The sequence below is a fragment of the Cicer arietinum genome, chromosome 6 (genome assembly GCF_000331145.2).
Source record: "Cicer arietinum cultivar CDC Frontier isolate Library 1 chromosome 6, Cicar.CDCFrontier_v2.0, whole genome shotgun sequence".
Taxonomy (NCBI): Eukaryota; Viridiplantae; Streptophyta; class Magnoliopsida; order Fabales; family Fabaceae; genus Cicer; species Cicer arietinum.
In genome coordinates this window covers 46,990,979-47,018,346 of record NC_021165.2, presented here as the reverse complement: position 1 = coordinate 47,018,346, position 27,368 = coordinate 46,990,979, and the positions used below count along the sequence as shown (strand labels likewise).

Genomic DNA, 27,368 nt, shown 5'->3' with positions numbered 1-27,368 from the left:
TCCATGATAGAAGAATTTTGGCCAGATTGATTTGTTTTATTGCTTTATATTTTAGACATAATGATTTTTCTTTATATGCTTAAATGTTGATATTCCTTCCATTTTCCTTTGGTTGTTGCTCATTACTTTTTTTGGCATGTTATTTCATTTATTGTCCAATTCAAGCTGCATAATGGAATTTCAGTATGTTTTATGTGACCTTAAATTCTGAATTGGGAGCTGATTATGGATATCATTGCAGTTCAATACAAGATTAGTATCTTCATTAAGACATGACACCGACAAATGAAAAAAATATATTGTTCAAATTCATTAACCAAGTTGTGTAAGGAATTAACCATATTGTTTTAAGTCATTAACTAAGTTTATATCTTGTTTGATTAGAATGCCCAAGTTTTCAGTTCGAATTCATTAACCAAATTGTTCGCAACATTAACCATATTTATTAAAGCCATTAACCAGATTTATATTGTTTGATTAGAATGACCAAACGTTCTGTTCAAATCCATTAGCAAAATTGTCATACAAAAAAGTGACAAAAGTGATAAACCACGTACATGATTATCATACAATCATTTACTTGACTGTTTGTTGCAACAAAGTATCATATAAAAAAGTGACAAAATTGATAAAAACATTTACATTTTATCACATAGTTATGCTGAATTGTGACAAAAGATCCAAGAATGATGTATTACTTCCAACCTAAACAACAACATATAATAAGTTAGCACAATCTTACATATAATAATACAACCACACACTCAGTCATAAATTCAAACACGAACAAATGTGTTACTTTCGATAGCTTAAATAGATTATTATATGCAGATGTTACTTTCGTTATTATTTCTCACTATTTCACTATTGCTCTCCTACACATTTCAATAAACAAAAAAGAAATATTTTAATATAATATGTACATGATGGATACATAATTTTTGGGCGAAAAAACTTACGAAGGTAGTATCTATGTCATCTCTTTGATTGGTTCGATTTTTTCAACTACATATATTTTTCTTTCTGATGGAAGACGACCTTTACACTTGACCCGCAAAGGACTGCGAATTTCATTATCATTGTTTGGACTTGAAGCAACAATAGAACTTCTTTTAACCTTGTTATTTGTAGTATCCATGGTGGGCACATTAGAATTAAATTGATGTAATATTTCATGGAGTGCCTTAGTCGCATCTTCAGAATCTATAGCTACTTCAACAACTTCATAGAAATGCTTGCACAATTTGTCAAACCGGTCCATTTGTGGCTTCAATTCTTTCACACCATAACTGCTCTTAATATATGAATATTTCTTTTTAATATTTTTCTTCCACCTTGTTAAGATATACTTCTCTGACACATTTTTAACCATCTCTTGAGTACACACAAATAACACATGGTGACACAAAATACCTCTAAACTCAAACAACGAACATTCACAGTTGACATCATTATTTTATTGATTAAACACAACTTTTAAGATACGTTCTTTTGGTTTGTCTCCAATTGACACCTCTGTATCTAGCAAAGGAACCCTCCACGGTATACAAGGAAGCAACACAATTCATTTTAGATCTAAATTCTGTTTGAACTTCCTTAAATTTGACGAGTGTAATCACCTTGAAATTTCTTTTCAATTCACGAGTTTGACCCACAAGAAATTGTAGTATCCATCGAATTAAAATCTGCTTCAAATTCTTTTTCTGCTCTACTTCTGATAACATTATCATATTGTTTTACAAATGAATTTAAACTTGTCGTTGAATTGATATAACCATCAAAGAAAGAATGTATACTCTCAATTCGTTGTGTAGCAGACATACCTGCCCAAAAATATTTTCATAGGAAGGTTGGTGCCCATCTATGACGTTCATTATACAATCCACTCAACCAATCATTTTTTTGAAGCTCAAATTTGTCGATGAAAGAACACCATTTTTCTTCAAATGCCTTTTTTGTGATTGTGTCATAAACCGCTTCTTTCAATGCAAATTTAATCTTTTTATATTCACTATATTGACCGAGATTTTTAGGAATTTTTTCATTATATGCCATAAACACCACCTATGACGAGTTGTAGGAAAGACTAACTCAATGACATTTTTCATAGCCTTGCATTGGTCAGTCACAATACCCAGAGGGACCTTTCCTAGCATACAATGAAGTCATGATTTGAAAAGCCATACTAATGAATCTGTATCTTCACCTAACAATAGTCCACATCCCAGTAATGTTGATTGACCATGATGATTTACACCAACAAACACAACAAAAGGCATGTCATATTTATTAGTCAAATATGTTGTGTCAAAAGTCACAACATCTTCAAAGTATTCATAAGCAGCTCTACTTCTTACATCAACCCAAAACACATTCCTTACATGAAATCATCATCCAAATCTATGTCATAGAAGAAATCTAAATTGTGTTCCCTCATTTGGCAGAAATAGTTTATCAAGGCCTTTCGATCACCTTCTTTTCCTATTGCACGTCGTTCCTTGTTAACATAATTCCTCTCATCTCTTTCACAAAATGGTACGTTTTCATGCCGCCCTGCATCTTTAACAAGAGATTGAAATATGTTGTTGATCCTCACTCCTGCATCATCATTGATTTGTATTGTTCTCTTCACATGCAAATTCTTCTTCTTGTTAGCTTCGAACAACTTTGCCTTTGTAGGACTCGTCTCGTGGGTATGACCAGATTCAAATTTTGTAATGTACCACAATCCATCTTTATCCAACTTAATAACAATCTTGGCAAGACAGTTATTTACCTTAGTTGGAAGTGTTTTTAATGTACACAAAATCTTTTACACTTTAGATCCCTCTCTTGAGCATGATAAAATTAAGTAGCAGAGCTCCCTATCTTTTCCTTTTCTTGAAGATCTAATCTTCCACCCAAAACCTTTTCTCGAATCATACTCTTCATAAAATAATTTGACTTCATCTAAGTAAGAAAAACACATCCCCGTTGCAGGCTCCAAACAACATGCATTGTCATCATCATCATCAAGGTCATCAACTCTGATACCTTTATCTTCAATATTATCACAATCCATGAAGTTTCAATTGATAGTACAAATGTCACACAAAAACTACAAAAAATAATTCAATACGATCATTAACCACTGTATGCACTTTAGTAACCAACAATTAGCACACCATTAAACACATAATATGAAATATGTTAGACCTACCATATTTAGAAAGAAATAATCATTAACCACCTATTGTACTTCACTAACCAATAGTATTTACACTATTAACCAGAAACAAAAAATCAGAAAGACCCATAATTAACACACTATTAATCACATAATATGAAATGTGTTAGACCTACCAAAAATTTAGACATTGATGAAACTTAACAATTCAAATCTAATTAACATCATTAATTAACAGTGATGAAACTTAATATTTAGACAAAAATAATTAACATGATTGATTAACAGTTCACAACCCTAATTTTTAGACAAAAATAAGTCATTAACCACCTATTGTACTTTATTAACCAATAATATTTATATTATTAACCAGAAGCAGAAAAATCAGGTGTGAACCCAGAAAAACGTGTATGAATCTAAGAAAACAAAAATTCATATCTAAGCAAAACAATGTACTAAAAACAACTGCAATTTTTTTAAATACTAATGTCTAAAAAAAAACAACAAATTCTTAAATGAAAGACAAAATTTAAAACTCAACATTGTGGGAAAGAAGGAAATAAGAAGTTACCTTGTAACTGAGGAGATAATGTTGCTCAAGTTACTTCATAAAAAATTTGATTAAAATTCGTAAATAAAAGGAAGAAGGAAGAATTATGGAAGAAAGGAAAAATGAATGTATGAAGTTTATTTTTGTAGAGGAAGTAAAAAAAAGGGAGAAATTAAATAAAGAGAAATATTGTGTGGGGGACAATGTATTTGTATTTAAAAATATGTTTAAATATCATTTCTCAATTATTATTGTATGTAAAACGTTCTCATAATACCTACAGAAAAATCGTAATTGAACAAATGTCATAAGGGCATAATGGTATGTGAATCCTTTTTTCTGGTTAGCCACTATATTATAATTAATCCTAACTATATCTTATTCTAATTATTTATTTAACAAATAACTATCTTGAATATTGTGAATATTTTAAAAGCTTTATTTTAATTGTTGAAATATTAAATTATATTCTTGGTGTTAAAATATTTTAAAATTATATTAATTATTTTAAATATGAGAGTTTTAGTTATTAATGTATTTTAAAAGGTTAATTATTTAATTATTTTATTTTGTAAAGTATTAATCTTGAAATATTAATAAAATTTTAAATATTATATTATATTTAAAGAGATGTTAAAAATGAGTTTTATAAATATTAATTTTATTTTAAACATGAAAAAGGATGAATGAGTTAATAAAATGGGCTAAGCCTTGTTGCAAACACTACGCCAAAAATGGCATTTAACAGCGCCCATTTTATAGTGCTTGCTCAACACAAGCGCTGTTGTAAATATATTTTAAAAATAACGGAGCCTTTTACAGCGCTTTTGTTCACAAGCGTTGTAAAACAAGCGTTGTTGTAGGTCATATAACGTTTGCGCATAACGTTATAAGGCTTTTACAGCGCTTGTCAAAAAAGCGCTGTAAAATGAAGCGCTTTCGCGTATCAGTTACAACACTTTTTTCACAAGCGCTGTAAACACATGCGCTTCCAAATATTTGAACTACCTAATACAACGCTTTTTGCACAAGCGCTGTAAAATACATGTGCTTTCATTGAATTTAACTACCTATTACAGCGCTTTTTTCACAAGTGTTGTAAACTACATCTTTCAAATAATTATATACGTTGGAAACCCTCATATCCTCTACATCTTTCAAATAATTATATACGTTGGGAACCCTAATATCCTCTACGTACTATGCGGTCATCTACGTTGTCTCAGGTATTTTTTACACATGATCTGTTATGTTTTGTTATATATATATATATATATTAATTGAGTTTGCAGTGAAGAATGCAAAAGATCCAAATAGAGTAGTTTGTCCTTGTTTAAAATGTTGTTTTGGAAAACGTGTTAGAGAAGATGAATTAGAAGGACATCTAGTATGTAATGGAATTGATCAAAGCTACACATGTTGGATAAGACATGGTGAGAAAAAAAAAGGAAACATTAATTTTGAGAATAGTTCTACATATGCTTCAACTGATTTCGATACAGATACATATGAGCCGGACCGAGTTGATGAGATTGCAAAAGCAGTTGAAGAAGATCTTCGAGATTGTCCTAAAATGTTTGAAAGTTTGTTGAGTGATGCAGAGAAAGAATTATATAATGGTTGTACTAAATTCACAAGACTGTCAGCGATATTAAAGTTGTACAACTTAAAAGCGAGTAATGGATGGTCTGATAAAAGCTTTACGGAATTATTAACACTCATAAAAGATATGTTGCCAGATGATAATGAACTTCCCAGTCGAACCTACGAGGCTAAACGGATTTTGTGTTCTATTGGAATGAGTTACGAAAGGATTCATGCGTGTCCTAACGATTGCATTTTATTTCGAAACGAATATGAACTACTTAAGGCGTGTCCGAAATGCAATGTCTCTCGATATAAGAAGAAAGAATCTACTCCAGCAAAAGTCGTGTGGTATTTTCCTATAATACCAAGATTTAGGCGCATGTATCGCAGTGAAGAAGATTCAAAACACTTGACATGGCATGCAGATGAAAGAATTAGAGATGGAATGTTTCGACACCCTGCAGATTCCCCACAATGGGCAAAAATTGATCACGAGTATCCTGAATTCGGGATAGAGTCAAGAAATCTAAGACTTGCACTTTCTACTGATGGAATGAATCCACATGGTCTTCAAAGCATCTCACATAGCACGTGGCCTGTGATTTTGGTAATATATAACCTACCTCCATGGTTATGTATGAAGCGTAAGTTTATGATGTTGTCTCTGTTAATTTCTGGACCCAAACAACCGGGGAATGATATCGACGTATACTTGACTCCTTTAATTGAAGATTTAAAAATTCTGTGGGAGACAGGTGTGGAAGTTTATGATGGGTATAGGAAAAAGTGTTTCAATTTGAGGGCTATGTTGTTCGGCACAATTAATGATTTTCCAGCATATGGTAATTTATCAGGATATAGCATTAAAGGTCAGTGTGCATGTCCTATATGTGAAGAGAGTACAAATTGGATGCGGTTGAAACATTGTAAGAAGAATGTGTTTCTTGGACATCGTAGATTTTTACCTTATAGTCATCAGTATCGTGGGTGGAGAAATGCATTCAATGGAAAATCAGAGGAAGGTAAAGCTCCTTTAGCACCGACTGGATATCAAATACTTGAAAAAGTACAAGGTTTGACCAATAAATTTGGCAAACCTTTTGCGGGAGAGCTGGTGAAAACTGGGTGGAAGAAAAAGTCAATTTTCTTTGAATTGCCATATTGGAAGTCATTGTATGTAAGACATTTCCTCGATGTGATGCATATTGAAAAAAATGTATTTGAAAGTGTTATTGGTACGTTACTCAATGTTCCAGGAAAGTCTAAAGATGGCGTCAATGCAAGATTGGACTTGGTCGATATGGGAATAAGAAATGAACTGGCTCCAGTAAAGAAAGGAAATCGCACATATCTACCTCCAGCCGCTCATACTCTATCTAGAAAGGAAAAAATTGTTTTATGTAAATTTCTACACGAAGTTAAAGTTCCAGAAGGATACTCTTCGAACATTAAAAATTTGGTTTGTATGAAAGACCTCAAGTTAAAAGGTTTGAAGACCCATGATTGTCATATTATAATGGAGCATTTGCTACCAATAGGTATACGTTCCATTTTACCTGAAAAAGTTCGACTAGCCTTAACTAGATTATGTTTCTTCTTCAGGGAAATTTGTAGTAAAGTGATCGACCCTCAGAAATTACCGACATTGCAGAGGGAAATTGTTGTTACTTTGTGTGAGCTTGAAATGTATTTCCCACCATCGTTTTTTGATATAATGGTTCACCTTACTGTTCATCTGGTTAAGGAGACACAACTTTGTGGGCCAGCTTATATGAGATGGATGTATCCGATAGAACGATATATGAAAATATTAAAAGGGTACGTAAAAAGTAGAAGTCGACCAGAAGGTTGTATTGCTGAACGATACATTGTTGAAGAGGCTGCTGAATTTTGTACTGAATATCTGTCCAATGTTGAATCCATAGGGCTTCCCATGTCTCGTCATTCGGGAAGACTATCAGGAGAAGGGATAACTGGAAGGAGACTACTGACTATATCAAGGACAGAATGGGAGCAGACACAATTGTATGTTCTGGACAATGATGATGAGGTTCAACCGTATATTACAATACACATTGATCAGTTATCTCATTTGAACATGAATAGGAATCAAAATTGGATAACTCGAGAGCACAATCGAAGTTTTGTAACATGGTTAAAAAATCACATAATGTCAAAATTTGATATAGACCCCGGATCAATTTCAAATAGATTGAGGTGGCTAGCAAATGGTCCGAGCTTACATGTCTTTTCTTACACTGGTTATGTTATTAACGGCTACACATTTTATACCAAAGAACAAGATGATCAGACCACTATGCAAAATAGTGGAGTCACTCTCGTAGCTGAAGCGATGCATGTCTCAAGTGCAAAAGACAAAAACCCAATATATGCAAATCTATCATATTTTGGGGTTATCGAGCGCATATGGGAGTTAGACTACACAATGTTTCGTGTTCCCATATTTGGTTGCAAGTGGGTCGATAATAATAATGGCGTTCGGATTGATGAGTCAGGATTCTTGCTTGTCGATTTTAATAGGGTGGGATACAAAGACGAGCCTTTTATTTTAGCGTCGCAAGCTCAACAAGTGTTTTATGTCACTGATCCTTCTAATGATAAATGGTCTGTTGTCCTATCGACCAATAAAATAAGTGATGATAACAATAATGATGAAGATGTTGGTAATGATCTTTTATTTGCAACATCACAACAACCACATGAAATTGATTCAACTGATGATGGTTTATATCTTAGAGATGATCATGATGAGGGAATTTGGATTAATCCATCGTTTCGTATTGTAAATGGACAAACAAATGTGAATGTCACCAGGAAAAGAAGAAGGGCATCTTAATGTATATATATGTTTAATTGTTTTATATAAGCTATGCATGTAATCTGAACTGTGTTATTGTAAATATGCATGTAATCTGAATTGAGTGTTTTATACTAAGTTCTGATTAATTTATTTTCTGATTAATTTATTTTCTGCTTATATTTAGCTTGATTTGAGTGTTTTATACCAAGTTCATGTAACAATGAGTGTTTTATATTTAGCTTGATTTACATGAACTGAACTGAATATAAATTAGTAATTTACATGAACTGAACTGAACTGAATAGAGAGATTCTCTTTTGCTCAGTGCATATATATATATAGATTCTTCAGAATACTCATTTCTAATAATTCATCATCTCCTAAAGTATTGTGATAAAGACAATGATAACAATATTTTTAATCCAATAAACAATGATAAAAATGTTTTTAATGTCATCCCAACCCAAATAAACCAAACACAAAAATAAAATAAAGAGACATTTTACAGCGCTTATCTTAAAAAGCGCTGTAAAAGATCCTTTTAAAAATAAAATAATGAGTGTTTTATACCTTTTACAGCGCTTTTCACACAAAGCGCTGTAAACGACTCTTTTGAAAGTGAGTAAAAAAGACATTTTACAGCGCTTATTTGACAAAGCGCTGTAAAAAAGCTTTAAAAATAATATTCATCAGACACCTAATTTCTTCAAACACCTTGTACGCATCATGGGAATCCAAAAAACATCAGACACAAACCCATTTCTTCAAACACCTTGTACGCATCATGGGAATCCAAAAAACATCAGACACAAACCCATTTCTTCAAACACCTTGTACGCATCATGGGAATCCCCAAAAACACCAGACACAAACCCATTTTTCGCAACATGGCAATGATCCTGAATACCAATTAAGTTTCGATTTAAGAAGGAAAGAGAATGTAAAGAGATAAAAAGGGTGTTGAGGTGGAGATTGAATTGTGAAAGAGTAAGCTTTGATGTTTGTGAAGAAGATGCATAAAAGGAGAAGAGTTTGGTGAAGAGGAAGAGATTTTGGTGGTGACCAGTTACTACTATGTGGGTTTTGAATGTTGAGCTTGTTTAAAAAATAACATAACAAAACACAAAAACAATAAGGCCTTTTACAGCGCTCATTTAGAAAAGTGCTGTAAAAGACTTTAAAAAAAACGTTCATATACCATAATAAAATAAGGAGGTCTTTTACAGCGCTTCTACACATAAGCGTTGCAAAAGAGCCTTTTAAAATTAACATAAAGAGACATTTTAGAGCGCTTATTTGAAAAAGCGCTGTAAAAGGCTTTAAAAAACATTCATATAACATAATAACACATGGAGGTCTTTTACAGCGCTTTTGCAAATAAGCCCTGTAAAAGAGCCTTTTATATTTAACATAATGAGACATTTTAGAGCGCTTATTTGAAAAAGCGCTGTAAAAGGCTTTAAAAAAAACATTCATATACCATAATAAAACAAGGAGGTCTTTTACAGTGCTTATTGAGAGAAGCGCTGTAAAAGAGCCTTTTAAAATTAACACAAAGAGACATTTTAGAGTGCTTATTTGAAAAAGCGCTGTAAAAGACTTATAAAAAAGCGCTGTAAAAGGGTTACGTATATATAACAGTAACCTCTTCAGTTTCCTCTTCATTACGTAAACTTCGCTATCATCTCAACCTTCATCGTTCTTCTCTTCTTTTGCAAACCCTATCATCCCGTTCATTACGAACCTTATTTTCACGATCATCTCCTTCATTTTGAACCTTATTTCCATCCAAGATCATCTCTCCCATTTCACACAATATATTTTTATTGAAATACGTAACCCTCATTATGTATTTCTTCAATACCGTATTTCTGTGAACTTTCTGCGTTCCCTCTTTTCTTCACATTTCATCTTTCTTCGAACCATTATTCAGGTATTGATGTTATTAATTTTTTGTAATCATTAAAATGCATGTTGAGCTTGTTTAAGATATACTGATACATGTTGAGCTTGTTTATAATAATGCATGATCCATGTTGAGCTTGTTGATGTTATATTAAACTGCATGTTGAACTTGTTGTAGTTAAATGGATACAAACAAAGATATATAAGTTCAAAATAAAGAAGTTGGCACCTCTAAGACTTATGAAAAAGAAGTCAAACGTGGGGCAACTATCATGCAAAAGGTGATTAAAGCAAGGAGTAATGGCATTAAATTTGAGGTATACTATACTTTGTTTGATGTGTGTTTTTTATCTTTTTTTAGGGTTTAGGGCATGTACTTACTATATGAGTTTATTAGGTTGGCTGGAACGAGAGTGGTCAGCCAGTTGACTCCAACAGCTCTATGTTTGTAAGCTATATTGGGGCTGTTGTTCGTCAAAATGTCCTAATTACAATTGACAATTGGAGAGATAAGGCGTTGAAGGATGCCAAAGATATTATATGGAATGACATTCAAGTAAATTTTTTGATCTACTCTTTTGTCATTTTTAATTTTTTTTCTGTAAAATACTTTACTTATAATTGTTTTCATTGCAGACGACTTTTGTTCTTGATGAGGGACGAAAGTCTTATGTTTTGAGAGTTGTTGGGAAGATCCATCGTGGATTTAGATCCCATCTCTCAAATTTCTATCTAAAAGATAGAGAAGGAAACAAGTGCTGAACCTCCAAAAATATATCAACATTATATATCAAAGCATGAATGGAGAGCATTTGTTTCCAAACGTTCTGACCCCGCGTTTGTCGTAAGTGATTAATTTATTAGCATTTGTGTTTTATTATTCATATTCGTAGCGTATTTTAAATTTTTACACAATTGCTAATTTTTTATATAGAATATTAGTAAGGCAAATCGCGAACGGGCAAGCAACCCAAAACACCCATACAAGAAATCACGTATGGGATATGCACGCCTTGAACAACAAATTGTAAGTAATTAAACATCACTTTTATATAATGAAGTAATTTGTATTATAAACTATAGTGTGTAACTAATTTGTATTATTTTGTTTATGATTTTAACGAATAGAGAAAAGACACCCAAGCCGATCAACCCTTGGGTCGTCATATATTGTGGAAGGAAGCGCGTGTTAATAAAGAAGGAGTGGTTGATAATGAAAATGTCAAAAAAGTTGTAGAACTTTGTGTAAGTATATTATCACTTTAATATTTTTTAATATTGTATTTTAAAAATGCTATTGAACTTATCTTTTTAATGTTACATGTATTTTAGGAAATTATTGAACAAAGTTCTGAAAATCCAGAGGGCAACAAGGATACTTGCAGGGACATTCTTGGGAAAGTGTTTAATGTCCCTGAGTATTCCGGTCGAGTTAGGGAGAAAGGATTTGGCGTAACTCCCGAAAGATTTTTTCCTCAAGAGAAGCACCAAAAACCTTCCAACGAGGAAGTATTAGAGAAGCTCAGAATCCTATCAGAGCAAGTGGCACTCTTGGTGAATACGAATAAAGACAAACAACTTCCGGTTCAGCTCCAACCTGAAATACAAATGGAGAGTGAAACCGGGAGTTGCAACGTCGGTTTGAAAAGTATTCCCGAGGTAATTAATTACTTACTACTTACTTGCTTATGTAATTACTTATGTATTAAACAAACTTATATATTAACTGTACTTATGTTTTAACTATTGATGTAGGGTGTCACTACATGTGTCCTATACTTGTCCTCGCCTACTCAACGGAAGGTGGGAAAAGGAATATTGTACAATACTTCGGGAGAAGTATTGCACAATATTCTGATCCCCGCGGGCCATGTCAAAGTATCGCCTACTGTTGCTTTCGAACCAACTGCACTGTTGCCCATACCGGACAACGATAGAGATACGCAGTTCTTAAGCGACGCTATTGGTAGTTACGTGGCATGGCCCACAAACCTTGTTGCCCTCGAAAAAAAGATTCCCAGAGACAAATCAGTTACATCTCCCGAAAAGGTTTGTCATTTTTTCAGATTCAATAAACTAACATTTTACCTCATTTTTGTAGGTCCAAATAAATAAACCACCCCTACAGCCAAAAAAAGGCAGCAAACCTCAAAAATTGGAGGTTAATAGAGCTGCCAAATCACAAAGGCCCGAGGGTAATAAAGCTGCCAAACTTGCAGCAACAAAAAATCTGGATCAGGGAAAATCGGTCGCTGCTGCTGCTGCTCCTAATAAAAGTCAGCCACGCCTTGGTAAATACGGGGCGTGTCTTGACATCCAAATAAAAAGGAACATGGGCAGCAGCAACGATTCGCCCATCGTACACATGAATAAAGATATATTTAGAGATGAGTATGTTGAATACCTCGAAAAGGAGCACATGTACGAACTTCTCGAACATAAAGAGCTGAGTGCTACTGTAATCAGCTTGTACATAAGGTAAAAAATACTTTTAATTGAATTTATTGGTAATTAATTAAATGTATTGGTAATTAATCTAGTTTAAAATTTTCATTGAAGGTTTTTGTACGAGAAGGTCGTGTGCACGAGGAAATTGTCAAATAAATACTCATTCTTGTCTCCGCATAAGATGTCGATGTAGAAACTCGATCCAGACAATGTAAAAAAATACATTGTAGATATGTTTTTAGGAAATATAGAAAATGATAAATTGTTCTTGGCACCATATAATTCAGGGTACGTAATTTTATCTTTTTTAATTGATGAGAATTTAATTTATTAGTTGTGTATAAACAAAATTGCTTAACCAATTTTTTGTTGTTGTAGGGCACATTGGGTGCTATTTGCAATCAATGCGGTCTCTGAAGTTATATACTATTTGGATCCCGTGCACGGCAATTACAGCAATCACCCCGAAATAAAGACTATGATCGACACGTAAGTAATATTCATTTATTTCTTACATATATATATAATGTGTTTGTTCATGTTATAATAATCACATTTATTCATTCGATAGTGCCTTAAAAGTTTTTCGAGCTCAAAGAGGTGCTAAAGTGTCGAAGCAAAAGTCTAATAACATTACATGGATCCCAATAAAGTGCCCTCGTCAAACAAATAACATCGACTGTGGGTACTACGTATTGAGATTCATGAAGGAGATTGTTGAGAAGAATAAAACTATTATCCCAGAAACGGTACGGTATTTTCATTATATGATTTTCATATATAAATTATCTATATATTTGATACTAACTTAATATAATATGTTCAATTTTTATATTGCAGTACTTTGACAATTCCAGTCCATCATATTCTGAGGAAGATCTGATGGAATTAAAGGAAGACTGGTGTCAGTATGTGCTTGACATGCAAATTATTTGATTTTATGGGAAATAGCTTGCTGCTGGGCAAGAGATTTGAATATTATATGGTAGCTAGTGCATATTATGTATATTCTGTTAGTTATTATATGTCAATGATCATAGGACACAATATATGAACATGCATATGGATCTGAATGTAGTTACTTAGGTTGTAAATTACAGAGTTACATATATGTTAATTAAGTTACAGAGTTTTGATTTCTGTTCTACTGATTGTGTGAACTGCTTATGGTATTTGAATATGTTTTGTTGTTGTGTGCACTGATTGTGAAGTGATTTTGGATACAAAGATAAAAGACAGCGCTTTCTAAAAAAAAATGCCATAAAAAGCTAAAAAACGCTTTTCATTTCAAATAATTAATTTACAGCGTTTAAAAAAAAACACATAATATGAAATTATGTACAACAAAAGCGTTGTAAAATGCAGACCCATAATTTCATATTATGGGTGTGCATTTTACAGCGCTTTGTTGAGAAAGCGCTGTAAAATGCAGATCCATAATTTCATATTAATGGGTGTGCATTTTACAGCGCTTGTGTTAAAAAGCGTTGTAAAATGCAGACCCATAACTCATATAATGGGGTGCATGTTACAGCGCTTTTTTGAAAAAGCGTTGTAAAATGTGCATAACAAGCGCGCGCTATATTTACATATTTTATAGCGCTTTTTTAAAAGCGTTGTTGTATCATTTACAGCGCTCGATTCCACAGCGCTTGTTTTTTTTTTGAAAAAGCGCTGTAAATGGATTAAAAAAAACGCTGTAAAATACAGTTTTTCGCATAGTGAAAAAAAATGAAATTAAAATAAAACCTAATTATTATTATAATATTAATAATAATTAAAAAAAAAAAAAAAAAAAAAAAAAAAAAAGGGGGGGGGATTATACAGTTAAATTCGCGGACCTGCCTAGAGATCTTAGAACAAACACCAGGAGTGCTAAAAGTGACATCAGTGTTCTAATCGATAACTGTACAAAAAAAAACTTCCCCTATATTTTTAACTCATTTGAGTTTCGTTCTTTTTTACTGTAAGTTCTAATTGATTGAAAGATGCCAAAACGACTTGATAAATAGTGATTATATTATCTACAAATTATTGGAAAATGAGGAGTCAAAGGAACAAAAGTTAGTTTGTAAACTCAAATTAGCATATCAAAGTGTCAAAATAAGGGAACTGGTAAGAGAAAATATGAAATTTATGAATATAATAAAATGTGAGATAAACGAAATATTTGTATTTCTTAATAATTTGTTTCCTATGTACGACTATAGTCATTTGAGCTAAAATTTAATTAATATGCAAATATGAGAATTGTTAGATTAAATTTTAAATAGAAACGTTTATAAAATGTTAATTGATTTAATTTTTTATGCATGTGTATGATATTTGATATTATTGTAACATTTGATGTTCAATAAATTTTACAAAATCATCTTTCTAAGTCGATTGAAAATGACTTCTTAAATTAATTTCATGTCCGACTTAACATTAGTTACTTAAAAAATATTTATTTCGTGAATCTGTTAATTTTTAACATACTTAAAAATTTCATTTATTTTTCATGAATAAATGCAAAACCAAAATTTGATATCTATTAGAATTTGTAAGCTGGTAGAATTTTATAAACAGCCATTCAATTACCTAAGTATAACCATAGAACATACTTGCACACCAAATTAATACATTGTATAAAATCATCTATTAATAACTAAGTTGCAAATTTATATAAAGTTCAAGTAAAAAAAAATCTTATATAAAGTATCGTGACAAAATTAAAGCATTATGATTGCTACACAAAATCATCCATTAATACAGGTAGTATCAATCTTACATCTTCCCCGAGACTTGAATTCTTGTACTAGCAATCTTACATCTTCAATGCAGTTACACACTTGACCTTTTTCAAAACTACAAAAACACAAAAGAGAGATGAGTGTTGAATCTATATAGGGAGAACTAAGGTCACTCTAGATAACTTGGGAAAGCTACTAAGACACTGAAAATGATAAAAGAATCAACAACCTTTGAATTACTATTTCAAGGCCTCTCCTACAATTCTAATTAGAGAAAGACCAATGCGATTAAAATAATCATCTGGGCCATCACCATCACAAATTTTTCACTTTTGTTAAAGTTAACAAGAAGTAGGTAGAGAGGCATGGCAAAAAAATGGTAATAGAAAGCATATAAGTGTGTTACAGTCTAAATTATGTTTTGATACTTTGATAGATGTCCTTGAATTTCATCTATGTCCAACATCAGAATAAAGAAATAAAAAATGAAGAAAAATGGTGACATAAGAGAAGAGAGGATAGAGCATCACCATGAGACTACACTTGGTCCATATCTTAAGTTTTAACCATCAACAAATGAATTAATAGTGCTCAGATTTCAAGTCATAGATACACAAATTCTGAATAGTAGAATGTGAAATAAGAATAAATCAAATCAAAGTATTCATGGGAGAATAAATAGGAATTCATGGAATTGTTAATCACTTCCAAATTAGGAAATTGGTTAGAGTAATAGTGAGAATTATAGTTCAACTCATAGTTTCATTCTCATGTTCTAATTGTTGCTCATAATAAAAAAAATCGCCTTGTCTTGAGCAAGTTTGGAAGTAAAATAAATATACAATGTCTTGAGCAAATGTTTCGAAAAAAAATCGCCTTGTCTTGAGCAAATGTTTCGAAAACTAGAGAACAAATTTAGTAGATAAAGGAAAAATGAAAGACAACAAAGGAAACAGACCTTGATAGTGGCTCTTACTGCCTCAGTCGTGGCCATTAGCCAGTGTTGGAACATAAGTATGTTATAATGTGAATTTAAAAATGTGTTGAAGTCCCACATTGGAAAGAAATATTTTTTGTAAATTTAAGTGGAAAGAAACATGTTTTTTTAAAATTCAAGTCCCACATTGAAAAGAATATTTTTTGAAATCCCACTTTGAAAAACTATCATATTTTGTGTAGTTTCAATTCTATACATACTAAAGTCCCACATTGTTTAGAAAACATATATGATTTTGCTTCTATCACTATATAATGGGTTTCAAGCTATTGTGAAAAGTACACCAAAGTTGGATGTTTTTCCCAACTTTCTCTTTTCTCCCTCTTATATTCTGCTCGCCTAATTTTTGAGCTACTTCTCCCCTTTCTTTATGTCCCTTCGGTTTTTTTGAGCGGTTGTTATGCCGTAGTCCTTTTCGGTTTTTAGAGCGGTTGTTATGTCGTAGTCCTTTTGTTTTTAGAGCGGTTGCTATGCCGTAGTCACTTTGTTTTTAGAGCGGTTATTATGTCGTAGTCCATTTGTTTTTGTCTTTTTGAGCAGTTATTATGTCGTAGTTATGAATGATCATAGTACCATATTGAGAGTGACTTTAATTGTCATATTGAGAGTGGCTTAAACTGCCATATTGAGGGTGTAATTCTAGAACGGTTTTCTACAGTGCAGTAGAACCCCGATACAGAGTATCTGAGCTGTTTTATCCTGGAGACTTCGTGGTTGATAGTCTGTCTTGCACAATTTTGGGCAGTGCCTCGAAACGTCTTAAAGAGAGCGACCTAGTCTGTGACTCAACCCAGTAATACTCTCGGTGGCATAAATTGTGATTTTTAAATAGTTTTTGAAACTCAAAATCCAACGGCCAGTAAATTACATGTTTTTCATCTTGATTTGTCCTTAAAGCCTATTGATAATTCATACTAATCATTTTCTCGTATGTCTTTTTGTGCATGTTTCTAATTTAGTTCAACATAACTTAGCAAGTATTGCGTCACCAAATCATCCATCTTTGTCTCTTTGCAATTTATAATAATATGAGACATTTTATTTATTATGTGAATTTATTTAAAATATAATAAAGTCTCTAAAATAGTTTGTCTGTTCAATGGAAAATTAAGTGTGACTTAATCATGAAACTCCATTGAACATAATGACACACTCCCTACATTGATCAAATGCATTATGATTTTGTGTCAGATCGACAATGTAAGACTTGAATTATCCTCAAATCGATTTACACTATATATACAAGCATTGTCTACTCCTTATTCTTTTTGGTTTGTTATTGTTAATCTATAAAATTTTCCTCCTAATCTTAGAGCTGATATTGATATTTATTTACAACCTTGATTGACTATTTGAATAGGTTGTGGAGTGGTGTCTTGACATACAATATTGCTCAAAAATAAAATTTTATGGAGAGTTGCTTTGATGTGGACCATTAATGATCTCTCTCTGCTTTCATGGAGAATTTCTTTGATGTGGACTATTTGCATGGAAAACACTAAATTATTTACATTAAAATTTGGTGGAAAGACATTGTGGTTGGACTTGCATCGTAGGCTATTACCTGCTGATCACACGTTTAGAAGGAATAAAGCTACATTTATAAGAGATTATACATAAACTTTAGGACCACCATTGAAATTGATGTCATAACAAGTTTGAAATATAGTAAAAGATATGTCAAAGGTACAAGTTGTTGATGGTGTGATTTCTAAGGTAATGATCAGAAGAATTATTGCGATGATTGATGTATTCGAATAAATTTTTCTATTTTTATTTTTGGTTTTGATGATATATTTATTAATTTTGGAATATTTTATTTTGTATAATAATCATAATTTAATTAATTATTGTCAATTTAATTAATATTAAAATTATATTTTTTGTTTTAGTTGTGGCTGCCTCAAGCCACCACAAATTATTTGTGTTCGTTTTTCTTTTATTGAGACTTTTGGACGCCACAAAATAAAATTTTTCTTATAGTGATTTCATAGAATTCTGACATGTAGCCATGCAAAATCCTATCATGACACGCGAATTTTGCACAATTTTGCATTGTGAATCCACATTCGTTAAATAAAATTTGAGTAACTACATAAAATTTGCTAAGTCATTTTTCGATATTTGCATTTAGACAATATTTCTTCTGCAACAAGTTACTTCTTTTTTAGGCTTTCAAGGCTTAATAGAAAATTTCCCAACTCGGAAAATGAATAATAAAGAGAATACATATTTTTGGTTTAGCCTAATTTACTTCATGTTATACCCTTTTTAGTTTCAACCATTTTTACTTATAGATTGCACGGGTTATATTGGTGTGCACATTTTTGACAATATAACGACATAAGAACATCAACTGCATTAATGTGTATGGTCATTTTTTTTAATTATATTTAGTCAACTTCACTAATCTATTATAATCTATTAAAACAGAACTCTAACACCATATGTTGACATTTCATCAGGTCGAACGCCACCAAGTCGAATTTGTGTCACTTCCGTAAAAATTTGACGTGTCAATATTCTTTTTTTACTTTTTTATTTTCCACCAATTCTATACATCAGCCACTAACTTATATTATCTCCTTAAAGTACTTTAATATTATTTCATAACGTCTACTTAAAATCCTCCAAATTTAGCCCACATTATTAATTCATAACAACACGTTATTATTTCATAACATGCCAAAAATCGTCCAAATTAATCCACATTACTACTCAATACAATTTTTTGTGTGGATTAATTAAGTTTCCATTTTCGGCTTTACCCATTCCATATAGCTTCTCAGCCGAAAAAACATAAGACCTACCTTTACTTAATTGCTAGCAATTGTATACATCTTTTCAACAAAGATATGAAATTGGACCTAATAACATGCGAAGTTTCTTATTGTAAGAGATTTTGACAATGAAGTGGTTCGAAATGCAACTTTCTTTGAATTGAGAGTATGTATGTCTTGCTTGCTTAATGCTAAAATATATTTTGACTATTTATATGTATCTTTTATTGTTAGAAGTGTTTGATAAGAACATTTGGTGGAGAAATTGCCTTCGACTTGCTACTTATTTTTGTTGCGTCAAAATCTTGATAACTAATACACTAATAACATGTGCTTTATTGAATAAGAATTCAACAATATAAACTTTTTTTGTTAGAAAAATATAATACATGTTTTGGTGCATCAAAAGACATTTCAATTCAATGCAAGTATTATTTACACTTTGTCACAATTTTATTACATGTGATTAGTTGCCACGTGTTTTGTACTCAATTCAAAACTTTACAAATCATGTTTAAGGAATAGAAATTTCTTCATTTTAGAAGGAATACCATCTTTGTTGTAAATACAAATACATATAGAATTTTTATTCTTATAAAAGTATCGTACTTCTAAATATGTATTTTTTCATTGTTAAAAATAATATATCAACTCTAACAATAAAATTGATTAATAGAAATAGCAATATAAGTTCTACAAACCTTTACCATAACACTCATTATTTGAAATAATATAACATATCACAACTAGATCGACTTTAGAGATATTCATTTTTTTTAAAAGAAAAAGTTATACACACATATATAAAAGAACTCCAAGCATGAAAGGTGCCAACTTATTACACGTAAGATGAAAAAACCTCAGAAAAACCACTAGATTCACCAAATTGAATACAATCGCTTGTTATCTTTAATTAGCACTCTTGTAAATACATGTTTTGCCATATAATGTCACAACCACAAAACTATTACCATAATTTCACCAATTACAGTGAACACATTTGGATGTTCCATTCATGCAATTTGTTGACCACATTATTCCAAATATTATTAGCATATACTACCCCAATCACCAAATGTTCTTTTGTAACTATAAATTTTTTGTGTATTTTTAGTCCTAGTTTTATAAGAACTTGTCAAATAGATAAAATGTTATAAATACATTTTGACATATATTGCAAATTCAAATTTAAGTATTACTTGGGACAAATTGCACTACTCATTATAGAAATTCTAGAGATCATGATTTATTGTGGCCCAACCAATACAAAAGATAACATCTTTCAATGAAGAGTTAACATCGTCTCCTCATATTAATCACATTTATTTGGAAATATTAAATTTTATAAACTATAAATGTTTAAAATATACTGTTCTTATATTTCTTATTTAAAAACAAATCTTCAATTAATTTTCTCAAAATAATTATTTTATAATATACATAATATATTACTTTGAAATATAAACTAATTTACGTTCGCGTAACGTGTGAGTCACAATCTGATCATATTTAAAATCAAAATAAAATTATCCAAAAATTACTATTTAGGACTAATATACTTTAGTGCAATACAAATGAGAACATTCGAGCATCAGAGTGTGTGAACGCTATTGTGATATAATTTTTCTTACACTTTTATCAATAAAATTATTCAAAAGACATACTAATAATCAAATACATATTTATTTTTCAATTAATTAACACGTGAAAAACCATATTTTAATTTATTGATTTACAATAAATATTTATCTAGTATATTTATACCACAAATTATAATTAATCAATTATAATTTCAAAATCTTTAATTAATATTCAAAAGACAAATTTTTAAAATATAAATTTAATAAGAAGTGAGAAATTCTTTTCAAAACATATTATACCTTTCATAAGAAGTGAGAAATTCTTTTCACGACTCTCTTACAGCTAAGTATAAGAATATGAAAGTGGTGTGTTCAATAAGCCGCCGCCGAAAGCGGCACATTAATTCTGAAACTCTGCTCCTCGTATCAACCGAGGTGAGGACCTATTGACTCATTATGACTACTTATTCTTTCGATACCATCTCTCTCAGCCATGCCCATTCTTGCTTCACGACGCCTCACTCTTATTTCCCTTACGTCGTCGTTTCATTCTCCCTTATCCCTACAACGCCACTTTTTCCTCCGTTTCTTCTCCAACAAGATGGCGATGGATAGAATAAACAACGACAGTGCCAAGTCGTCACTTCCAGAACCACTGCCAGGAAATGGAGAAAACGTTGATGCAAATGTATGTATGCTTTTATTTTTACGAAATGACGAAAATATCCTTTAAATTCGAAAATCAAATAAAAGATTAGTTGTAGGGTTAGGGTGTAAACAAGAACTAAGAAAATATTACCGTCAATTGATTTGGATTTCTCCGCTTATTATGGTTTGCAGAGTGATGATTTTCCTCACGGATAACTTAACTAACAAGTTTCAATTTAAGGGATGATTTTGTGATTTCATTAAATTTTCTGAACATAACAATTTTTAGAACCAAAATGAGTTAAATTTTCTGAACATGACAATTTTTAGAACCAAAATGAGGATTTACTCTGTAGTTAATTAGTAAGCTATCTTATTTTATTTGTTATTTCTGAAGGTTGAACGCTGCATGGGAATCATGTAACTAATAATGACAGTAACTAACTTCTAATTATGACTAATAGCTACCAACTGAAATTCAACTAACTATCAATACATGTATCAGAAAAACAATGTAGAAATATTTGTTAGTTTGTGTGTGTTTGGTGTTAACTTTTGCATGTAAGTTATAATGTGAGTCTGCATTTTTCCCTATTTTGGCTATTACCTGCAGGGTTCAATTATATTTTTAAATTATATATTAGGCTTTCTGTGCTACACCTAAGATTATGATTCATGCTAACAATAATTGTTTACATTTGTATATTTTCAGGTTATTCCTGATAATCCATTATCAAACATTTTTCATGAAAATGAAAAATATTTTATGGTGGGCACTATTCCTGTACTGCTGAATAGAAATACAAAAAAAAATTCACTCCTTTTGTCAACTAATCCTAGATGCATGTCATCTGACACCAAGCGCCCAGAGTTAATGTCTAGTTGTGATCATTTACCTTCCACACCGACTAGTACTGTTTCTGAAAAAAGAAAATTCAAGAGGATATGTTGCCTTGACTTAGGATTTGGACAAGGCAACGGGAATAACTCTAGTGAATCTAGTTTTTGTTCCAGTTCTGATGATAATAATAGTAATATATCGACAACCAAGACATTGTCGCTAGCTGCAAAATTTAATAGGCACCGTAAGGAATCACCTAAACCAAGTCATTTTTTCAAGATGGATGATGCTGCATCAGCCAATAAACGATATAATCACAGGCAAAGAAAAATCAACCATGACATATGCTTTCACGGTAAAAGAAATTTTGATTTAATAGGATCTCCACTGCTTGAACAGAACATGGAAAACTGCTCTGAGATGCAGGAGGGAGGAATAAATGACAGGATACTGAGGCCAGGGATGGTTCTCCTGAAACATCACTTAACACATGATGAACAGGTACTTGACTTTCTCTGCTCTATAAAAGGCATGCTACTATTTTGTTCTGATATTTCAGAATGCGAAAGTTGAAATTTATGATGTCTCTTAAAGGCTATAGGACATTAGGAGGAGATATATTTCAGAATTAGCCTACATTGTGTATAAGATATGTGATGCATAGGATGCAAGAAATTTCTTTTGAGTGAATCACCAATTTAATCCTTGAAATTGTAGGTGCTGTCCATTTAGTCTTTGAAATGAATGAAATTTTGAAATGATTCGTCAATTTAAAAAATTCCCTGCCAAATCACATTAATTCTTACCAGGTAATATGATCAAAGATTTTCTATTTCAAGAACTATGTTGAAATATTTTTAATTTCAGAAACTAAATTTACACCGCACCGCCCCACAATTTAGAAACTAAATTGATGATTCACTTAATTTTCTTTCTTGTCTATTTATCGAATTTCTTTCACTTGTTGTAATAGTTGAATGAGGTTATTTGGATTGCTCGGGAGAAATTATTCTCAGCTTTGTTATTTATAATACTCGAGGATTACAATCAAATCCTATGATTATAGGAGAAAAGAACTAACAAATCTAAAATATACAGACTTCACATAACAAAAAATAATTCAAATGTTAAAACATCTTACACTCTCCCTCAAGCTGGTGCATAAAAATCAAATGCATCGAACTTGTTACAAATATAAGATATCATTAGGCCTCTGCGAGATTTGGTAAAGATATCAGCCAACTGATCATTAGAGTTCAAAAATGATGTAACTATGTGCCCAGAAAGAATCTTCTCGCGAATAAAGTGACAAATCAATCTCTATGTGTTTAATCCGCTCATGGAAGACAGGATTAGAAGCAATATGTAGTGCCTAGTTATCCCAAATGAGACTCATTGAATGAAACTTACAAAACTTTAACTCATCAACAAGTTGTTTCAACTAAATAATTTCACAAGAAGTGACATCCATTGCTCTGTACTCAGCCTCTACACTAGATCTAGTAACAATGCTTTGCTTTATTTCTTTTCCAAGAAATAAGATTCCTTCCAATGAGGACACAGTAACCAAAAGTTGAATGTCAATCTCTTTGACATCCAGCCCAATCAACATCTGTATGTGCAACAACATTAGTATGACATCTGTTTTCATAAATTATTCCTCTTCCTGGGGACCCTTATATATATCTCAAGATCCGAACTACTGCATCCTAATGACTGTCGCAGGGAGAGTTTAGGAATTGACTCACAACACTGACAATAAAAGATATGTCAGGTCTAGTCATAGTAAGGTAGTACAACTTCCCAACCATCCTTCGATATCTGCCCAGGTCTGAAAAGGACTCTCCTTGGTGTGGCATAAGCTTAGTATTTGGATCCATAGGTGTGTCAATGAGATTGCAATCTAACACTCCAGCTCTTCGAAATGGTAGAGACTCTGTAAACATCATTTGACAAAAGGTTTGCATTTACTGTTGCTGAAAAACCTAACAATACTGAGAAAAAACAAAACATAGCTTTAGTTACCAAGTTGAATGAGTTTATTTGAATTGCTTGAGAGAAATTACTCTCAGCCTTGTTATATATAATACTCAAAGATTACAATCAAATCCCACGATTATAGGAGAAAAAAACTGACAAACCTAAAAAATAGAAGGGAGATTGGGTAACTCAACTTGTTTGAGCTAAAGGTTGAAGGTGTTGAATGAGTTAAAGGACCAGGGTTCAAACCCTGGCGAAGGAGAATTTACCAACTTAACTAACAATATTAACATTTGCCTATACAAAATCTAAAATGATGCACCATAACTTGCCTATAAAAAAAAAAAACCTAAAAACCTAATGTTTAAAATTTCTTAACACTAATGAAAGCATTCATATGTCTAGATCCCTCATGTTCCTAAATGATGCACCATAACTTCTCTATGCTTGATTGGAATATATTTGTTTATTTCATATGCGGTGGATTTAATTTAATTCTTTGACCACATTTTTTCAAATAATTTTAGGTAGAAATAGTGAAAAATTGTCGTAATCTTGGTCTAGGACCTGGAGGATTCTATCAACCAGGTTATGCAGATGGGGCCAAACTTCGATTGACGATGATGTGTCTTGGTATGGACTGGGATCCCCAAACCAGAAAGTATGGATATAAAAGGGTAGTTGATGGTAGCAAGCCACCAAGTATTCCCAATTTCTTTAGTAAGTTGGTTATAAGAGCTCTACAAGAAGCACATCGTCTCATTAATCAGGAATGTGAAATAAGCTATGTGGAGGACATACTACCTTCAATGACTCCTGATATTTGCATTGTCAACTTTTATACAACCAGAGGAAGGCTTGGTCTTCATCAGGTCAACTTACTTTGCTGTTTGACATCTTTTATATGAGAAAGAAATAACTCATTAATATTAGTATATTTTTACTTAATCTGAGATATTTAAAAATACAAAATAAGAAAGAAGAAATAATTTTATGATGTAATTAGGACCAAGTATCTGATGACAATATGCATATGCTGAGTAGTCAAATATATTTTTACAATATATTAGACTATATATACTATAGATTGATATAATGTTATCAATAACTTATCATTTGTTTAGCACTGCATTCATATAGGTCCTCAACATTTTATCAGTCAGTCTGAGTTTCAGAAACTCTCATCATTATCTCTCTAAACACTCTTACACAACATTCCTATTTTGCACCCATGACATTCTTTTTGTATACCCTTGTTTATTGGACACTGGACAGCTGTTGAAACTTTAGGTTGGGATCTTAATAATATTAATGTACCATTCAGAATTAACCTTTGAGATTAATAAAGTTTGATAAATTTGTGGATCATTAGTTCAGATCAATTGTCATACAAGTGTATTTGCAAATTGTTTGCATTGGATAATTAGTCTAGTAATGCATTGTTTATTTTGGTCCATTTGCTTTAGGAAAATGTTTCCGTTACGCATTTCATAATTTTACATCTAAACCTTGTTTTCTTAATCACATGTCTCTAAAAAGCTAAATTACACTTGTAGTTTATAAAGTTATTTTTAAGTTCTACTTTGTTCCTTAATAGATCAAAAGTGTTATTTAGCCTAGACAAATTTTTTTAGTATTTCTTATTCAAATCTTTGAAAACATGAGATAGATTGAACAATATAATTAAAGCGCATGCTTTAGTGGTCTATCTTTATAAGTGATCCATAGTAGACCGGTGCTTAAAAGTCATTTGAAACTCTAAGAACAATGATCAACGACACTCTTTAGAAGTATTTGCTAACCGGTCCTCCTGGCTTTTAATGCTGAGACAATGATTCTATCGATGTCAGTTCAATAAAAATAAAGAAAAATGAATGTGTCTCTCAAAAGTCAACTTGTTGAACTGACACACCAATCATGTCATCGTCTCAACTATAAAGACAAGGAGAGTCGTTATTGATACATTTAAAGAGTGTCATCGATTGTCGTAAGAGTTTCAGAGAATTTTAAGCACCGGTCAGATTCCTTATCAAGGTATCATAGTTTTTTTTCTTTTCTTTTTGTTAAATGTGATGGTTCAATAGACTAGGCTTAATAGGCTATATGGGGTTAGAGTACCGCAACCTGTGATTCCTCTACAGTCAGTAGCCAGAGGTGTTCATTGCTCTGTGAAACCAGCCTCATGCGGTTCCCTCCGGGCCTTCGCCCAAATCCCATGGCCCAACTCTCAACTTGGAGCGGACAGGTCAACATAGTGCACCCTTTAACCCAACCTGATGAACCAAACCCATGTTCCATCACTCTATTTTGCCCCCACTTGGGTCACAAGCTGAAGTTACTCAGCTCGACTATAGTAGCATTTACCACTAATGAAAAGTGAAAATAAGAAATCTTTAAAAAATATGTTTTCTTGGCAGTGTTTAGTGATTTTGCAATTCCAAGCACAAATTTTTGCAGAAATGTTCAAATCGCAATTTAATTTTTTTTCTTCCATTTTAAAACTACTTGATGCAGGATCGTGATGAAAGCAGAGAAAGTCTTCAAAAAGGGTTGCCAGTTGTATCATTCTCTGTTGGTGATACAGCAGAATTTCTTTATGGTGATAACAGGAATATCGAGAAGGCAGAGAATGCACTTCTAGAATCAGGAGATGTCCTGATATTTGGTGGGGAATCGCGACATGTCTTCCATGGCATCTCATCTATCATACCAAATTCAGCCCCAAATGAATTACTTCATGATACTTGTCTTTGTCCTGGCCGCCTCAATCTTACATTTAGACAGTATTAATGTCTTCTCTTCTGTACCCTTAGATCAGCAATCCTATCTATGTTTTTGTAGTCATCTATCTATATCTATATATACTATTAACAAAACACATTTTGGTTTTAGATGTTGTGATATGGCAACATCTCTATTAATCTTTTCAAATATATAGACTCATTTGATACATTTTATATTGACTCATTTAATACATTGGAAATTCCATAGCTACCCACCATTTTTAAAGAAATAACTCCCGTGCACATGTTCACATTTCAAATATATAGATACATTTTATTCATTGAAAATTTCATAGTTAACCACAATTTTTAAACTGCCACTAGAAAATTTCATATTTAACGACCATTTTTAAACTGCCACTAGAAAATTTCATATTTAACGACCATTTTTAAACTGTGACTAGAAAATTTCATGCCCTTACATAGAAATAACTCATGTTCTCCACCATGTTCACACTTTTTTTTTGTTATAGAATAACATTTATACATTTTCCTCTTTAAAACATTTCCTTCACTATCAAACTTGCCTCTTAACTCAAAGTTTGTAACG

The 27,368-nt window shown here is 31.9% G+C and overlaps 2 protein-coding genes across 2 annotated transcripts; one reads left to right on the top strand and one right to left on the bottom strand.

Annotated features, from left to right (window-relative positions):
• Positions 1-1,839: 1,839 nt before the first annotated feature.
• Positions 1,840-2,279, bottom strand: LOC140920758 (protein FAR1-RELATED SEQUENCE 6-like). Its single transcript, XM_073369579.1, has 2 exons — positions 2,187-2,279; positions 1,840-2,064 (listed from the first exon to the last, which is right to left on the bottom strand). The coding sequence occupies exons 1-2, from the start codon at positions 2,277-2,279 to the stop codon at positions 1,840-1,842; spliced, it is 318 nt and encodes a 105-aa protein (XP_073225680.1).
• Positions 2,280-20,867: 18,588 nt separating this feature from the next.
• LOC101492962 (DNA N(6)-methyladenine demethylase ALKBH1D-like) lies at positions 20,868-26,994 on the top strand. Its single transcript, XM_004514498.4, has 4 exons — positions 20,868-21,254; positions 21,927-22,556; positions 24,563-24,907; positions 26,550-26,994. The coding sequence occupies exons 1-4, from the start codon at positions 21,060-21,062 to the stop codon at positions 26,823-26,825; spliced, it is 1,446 nt and encodes a 481-aa protein (XP_004514555.1). The 5' UTR covers positions 20,868-21,059; the 3' UTR covers positions 26,826-26,994.
• Positions 26,995-27,368: the final 374 nt, after the last annotated feature.